The sequence below is a fragment of the Nestor notabilis genome, unplaced genomic scaffold (genome assembly GCF_000696875.1).
Source record: "Nestor notabilis isolate BGI_N333 unplaced genomic scaffold, ASM69687v1 scaffold35622, whole genome shotgun sequence".
Classification (NCBI taxonomy): Eukaryota; Metazoa; Chordata; class Aves; order Psittaciformes; family Psittacidae; genus Nestor; species Nestor notabilis.
Window position 1 is genome coordinate 57,142 of NW_009918459.1, and position 6,000 is coordinate 63,141.

Below are 6,000 nucleotides of genomic sequence, written 5' to 3' on the forward strand. Positions count from 1 at the left end.
GTTATGTGCCTCATAGATACTGTGCTGCTTACAGATTACAATGCTTCATGCTGCTTTTGACAAGCACAGGTTCCAAAAAAAGTCAAATCTCCTTTCTTTCACAGAAGAATTTCTGTCTTTTCTAATATGGACTTCCCCAAGTTAAAATGCCTCATTTGCAGAATCTTGCTTTATTGCTGTCTTTCTGACTTTGTTTAGTGTTTGAGATACTCAGAATGAGACAGCTGACTGCTCTCCTGCGTGTGATCATTTATGGATAGAGAACAGAAAGTCAGCATGCTCCAGTTTTCAAATATTGTTTGCACATGTTTTGGGGATGTATCTCTACTGCAGGTAAATGATATTTCTGATGTTATGGCGAACTTTTTATCTACTTAAAAAATACACTGCAGTCATTAGCATTAGGTTTTTCCTGAGTCATCGATGGCCTGTTATGAAATGTGGTTTCTAGAGACCTGTTTGAAGAATAGCGTTTTAGATTGTAATACCAACTGGATAGATTTATACATCTGAAATTCATTTAACCTTTATATCAACTACCTTTGTACTTAAAGGCTAATTTTTCGTGCCTAATTTGCACATGCAGTTACTGTGACCAAGTAGGCAGTTATGGTAAAAATCTGTGCAAACAGCAGGCCTTTCATCTAGATCAGCTTTACACCTTCTACCACCATAACAGCAAAGTAGGAATTTCATGAATAAGGGAACAGAAATAAGCACACCTGGCTTTGAAAAAATCTGTGCCTGATGTCTTGGGTTTCTGTAGCCTAAAATCTTCTTGTCTGACTTTACCCTATTAGGTTGTTACTGATTTTCCATGCTTTCCTCTGAAGTCATGTTCTCTCCATGAAGGTAGTGGTGTCTCTATACAGTATTTCATGGCCATTCCTTATCACATTGATTAAATGATAGCGTTTGTGATCAGTAAGTAGAAGGTCATTTCCTGTCTTCCCTCAAGAGAGCGATTTCTGGGATGTTTAATGTCACAATTCTGCCATTCATCATCTTTCTCAAGCTCTTGTCCTACACGGCTTGGGTCTTCTCTTGTGCACAGCTCACTGCATCTGATATGTCTTTTCTCAACTAATTTATATTGCTTTTGTTTTCCCTCTGAATTAAGTGACATCCTGGACTATCCCATGGATTACACTGTAATAGTTCGAATTCCTAGCTAGACTGCTTTTCTGAGAGTTTTCTCTGACCTACAGTTGCTTCAGTCACATCTCCAAACAGAGCAGCATACAATGTGAAAGTCATTAAAATGTATTTGTAAATGAAATACGGACACTTTTTAAAGGCACCACAGAGCATGTGACTGTGTTTTATGTAGGACTACACAAGAACTTTTGTATGTTCTGACAGCTGAAATTGCATAAAGAGTTAATGCACAACCGTTTTTATTGGACACTTCTACAGACATCTATAAATGCATTTCTCTGTGTAGTGCATATTAGTAATAGATTACGCTGAGAAATGTGGTCTTGGTATTCACAATACAGAATGTGCTTTCCTTTTGCTGACACCTATGGAAAGCGAACTTGCACAGCAGCAGATAATTTCAGTAGATTTTCCTCCTTTACTACTCCCACTGCCTTTTTGGACACATAATATAGGGGTTGTAAAGAAATCTCTCAAGTAACATGCTTGCTGTTGCTTGCCAGTGAGAAGTCTCGGGGCCTTTAAAGTGATTTTGAATTAGGTTTTTGGTGCCAGTGTTTTCCTCCTGTATGTTCTCTAATTTATTTCAAACTGCTTTTTGAACAGATTATAGAAAGTACTATCTGGAGTGTCAAAAAATGAACGTGTTTAAAAAATTATGATGACATAAGAGATAAAGTACTGTGCTTGACTGTGTTAGATCAGTAACCAGCAAATTGCAGTTTCTGAGGAGACTGGGCTCATTTGTAATACAAAGGAAGTACAAAGCTCTTCGTTTGTGTGAACCTGAAATTTTGTGGCTGTAGGCTTCAAATCATTTGTCTGATACCAAAAGGAAAATGCGACTCTTACAGAGATCTTTCAAGCATAGTTATGTTGAGTAAAAGCATTTATTATAGCTTTGGAATGTTTAACTGCAGTATTGCACATCTAAATCCGGAAAGTACTGAAGTTTTAGAGAATGTTATAAATGTTCACATAGCTCTGTTTTAATTCCTGGGGTTTGAACCTTTGGGTTTACTTTCTCAAATGTGGTTTTTTTCTTTCTGCAGCCACGTGGATTATAAATTTCTCTTAACATACAGGCAGATGCTCTCAACTGTTGATGCTTTATGCAAAATCTAAACCACTTGGAAGCTTACAATAAAACAGTAAAAGTATTTAGCAGTATGAGGAGGACCTTGAAACAGCTGACAATGCACAACACTTCCTTCCCAGTTTTAAAACCTTTTGCCCAGATGTTGAAACAAGTATTTTTTGCCATACCTGAAATAGTCTTTTTGCTCCCTCTGTTTCTTGGGCTTCCATTTTGGGTGCACATGATAATGAACCTGGTTTGAGTTGGCAGCAGGACTCAGTCTGTATGAGCTTGGTTTCAAAATACTCGGCTCAACTCATGAGCAAATGTTGTGTTTGTTTAACAGCTTGGCAACTTAGCACCAAAGGCTGGAAAGGGTGTAATGTGGCTCTTTAAATGACTTAATACTAGTGGTAGCATTTTTAGAGGATTCTAATTTTGTCTTGCGTTTTTATTGGATTCTGGTGAATTTTGAACTGAGCTTTAAAAGAGGTTTGCCCTTTTTTTATAGGGAGCTTTATATTGCTTCCTACTTACCAGATGTGTATATATTGTGGGGCACTACCAGTGAGAAAGAAATCTTTTTCTAATTTTGGCTTTGAAGTGGTGGATCTTTCCGTTGGTTAATGTTGCACAGCTTTAATGTAATAGTGCAGTTTCTATGGACAGAAGTGTAGATTAGGAAATTTCTAATATTCTGATCTTTAAAAATACGTAACTATGTGGTTACTTAATTTTGCTACTTGTGGTTATTTAATTTTGTGAATAGTTGTTGAAATTGCATCACTGTATGGCTTTGGCTTTTTTCATAATGTCATTGTATCCCTTTAGGCAGTGTCAAGGACGACACCTTTTGTGTGTGACAGTGTGTGCCATCTATGCGTTTTCTGGAAAAAGTACAGATTTATACTGATTTTCAGCCCTTTGTGTTTTTCTCTAATTACAGGTCACCTATTTTACAAATTCGGGATCACAGAATCTGACTGGTACAGAATCAAGCAAAGCATAGACTCCAAATGCCGAACAGCTTGGAGGCGGAAACAGCGAGGGCAGAGTCTTGCTGTGAAAAGCTTTTCAAGACGAACACCTTCATCATCATCTTACAGTGGTTCAGGTGAAAAAAATATACAACCCTCTCCTCAACCCACAGTAACCAAACCAACCCCAACAGAAATTGAAACTTATGGCAATAATGCCGTTTGGTTTTCAATATACCTGAAAATTAGCTTGATCTTAGTTATAATTACAACAGGTGTGTGTAGTACCTACAAATGTGGATATTTTTGCCTTACAAAGATAAGTAGAGAAACCCATGTTTCTCACAATTGAAGTTTCGGGGTTGGTTTTATATTGTTCTGTATTCTTTTCTGGAAGTACCATTTATCATTGGTGAAGAGGCCTCTCTATTACAGTGCGTGTATATCTATAGTGCTTCTCAAGGAGTGTATCCGCGTACTAAGTGAAGCTATCCCTTCGTAGTTAAATCATCATGGGCCTTCAGTGGAAGCCAAGCACCTCCTGGGGTGGTTGGCTTCCACCAGCCTTGTGGTGCTTGTATCGAAGTAGATCACTGGTAGAATGAGATTCTAATCCTGTTTCATCTACAAATTGCAGTCATGCTCCTGGTTGCAGTCCATTAATGATCCTAGAAAGGAAGTGAGATGTGTGTATGTGTGTTCACAAGAAGAAGGAAAAGAGAGTCTGTCTCTAAAACAGTAGTAACCTATGGATTTGCCAGAAATTAATGTAGTACATTCCAGAGCGAGAGATTGGCTTTGTGGGTTTGTATGTTATCTTGAATGCCTGGCTTCACTGAGATGCTTGAGAACATCCATCTCCATGTGTTAACTGAAGCACATGCAGTTTCATGCTATGATATGGGTTTTTTTTTTACCATGGTATTTTTTTTCAGTAGAGGGTCAAAATGTTTCTGCAACTGACATTCATAAAAGGATTCAGGTGAATACATCTTCCTTGGTGTTTTCACACCATTTAGTAGGACGTGCTAAATTTTGTTCCTGAAGTGTTTTCCTCTGAAGAATTTAAATATGTTGTAGGTGATTCTATATTTCCATATAGGTATGCAGACATGATTAATAATAACAAATGAAAAATACTGGCCTAAGAAGTGTTCTCATAGGACGTTTCTGGCTTATGCTTTTAATATAAAGCAGTGTTATGGGACATTTGTACGTCATATATTAAAACCAGTGTTTTGGAAGCAAGCCCAAAGAAAAGGAAGTAAGTTTATTTGCCTGCATAAAATTTTTGGTTGCATGTTAACACTAACCACTGTATCTCATGCAAAGAATGCCAAAATCTGCTTTCAATGGAAAATTTTATGTGCTGGAACTGGGAATCGTATCCAAAATTCTCAAATTAAAACAACTAATCAACATAATGATAACCATAAGCCATATATATGTTAATGGGATTTTTATTTTCAGTCTCTAAGCAATCAGTATTTTAGAATAAAAATGCAGTAGTAAGTGGATATTATGGGCCTGTGCTCATTAGACTGTCCTCCTTGACTGTTGTTAAGGTCTATTATTAAAAAATATTAATCTTTAATCTCCTTGTTTTGAGATTTGGGGATACCTTTGTAGAGATGTAAAACATACTCAGGCTCAATGAATTCTTGTCTTCAGAAGGCCATGAGATAATAAGTTTTGGTGGGTTTTTTTTGTGGGTTTTTGTTTGTTTGTTTGTTTGGTTTTTTGTTTTGTTTTGGTTTTTTTTTTTTTGTTTTGTATTTTTTGCTGTTGTTGTTAAGCTGAAAACTCAGATTTTTCCCCCCCATGCAGTTCCACTAATCTGATTTATGTGTAAATTGTTCCCTGGGTACAGGGACACATGAATTAACTCCTGGGATTTCAGCAGTGTGCTGTCTGTGCAGGTGGGAGTAGTGAGTGTGGACTCTTATGGGCTGGTCCTGCAAGAGCCACCTTGGTGTTTTGGGTTGTGTGCCCAGGCTCCTTCATTCAGCTGGAATTGAGCTGGCTGCCAGTGGTGTATCAATATCCATGATTTTCCCAGGAGTTATTGGGCCGCCTGTGTGTGTCCCCTAATAGCAAAGAAGTGGCTGCATGTCCTTATAAAGATGTCTTTGGTCCAGAAGATGATGAAGTTCAGCTGAGACATCTTGGCACGTCATTGGCAGGGCTGTATAGGCTGTGCAGCCAAAAGCAGAGTACCGGCAATAACATTAACAGCTGCCTCTGGTAACGGTATGTGAAAATGTTCCCATGGATCCAGAGTCTTTTGTTAATTTTCTTTAAAATACTGCTCTTACTCAGAATGTCATTGGCATCATTTTCTGGGAGGCCGTAAAGATGTTAGATGAATTCACCACTGCATTCGCACCCATGGTGAAAAAGCTCTTAGAAAAACAGACCACTTTTCCAGAATCAGGTGGTCCTTTGCAAAACTAACTTGCATTCCTAAATCAGGTGGGAATGGTATCTCACCTGAAGAAAGAAGAGAAGGTATGAGGAAAACAGGAAAGTGGGTTGAGAGGCTGAATAAGCATACAGGGAGAAGAAAAGATGTAAGGGGAAAGAAACAGGAGATTACCACATGTTTAAAAGGTAACTTTTGCATGAGAGCTGCAATTCCACTGCTCTGTTCGGGTAACTTCGTGAACTGCTTAGACTTTGCCTTTGTGGCTTCACATCCCTGGAACCCCTCAGTGGAATTACAGCATCATAATTCACAGGCATCTGTTCCTAATTATACATACTGTACAGTTGATATAGCAGAATTCC

General features: G+C 38.1%; 1 protein-coding gene across 1 annotated transcript in view; it reads left to right on the forward strand.

The window, feature by feature from the left end:
- Positions 1 to 6,000, forward strand: part of BANP (BTG3 associated nuclear protein) — a gene marked incomplete at its 3' end in the record, with an annotated part of 68,293 nt that overhangs the window by 50,316 nt on the left and 11,977 nt on the right. The window contains exon 7 of the mRNA XM_010009717.1: positions 3,183 to 3,350. Coding sequence (XP_010008019.1) covers positions 3,183 to 3,350 — 168 coding nt within the window. The remainder of the gene's footprint in view (positions 1 to 3,182; positions 3,351 to 6,000) is intronic.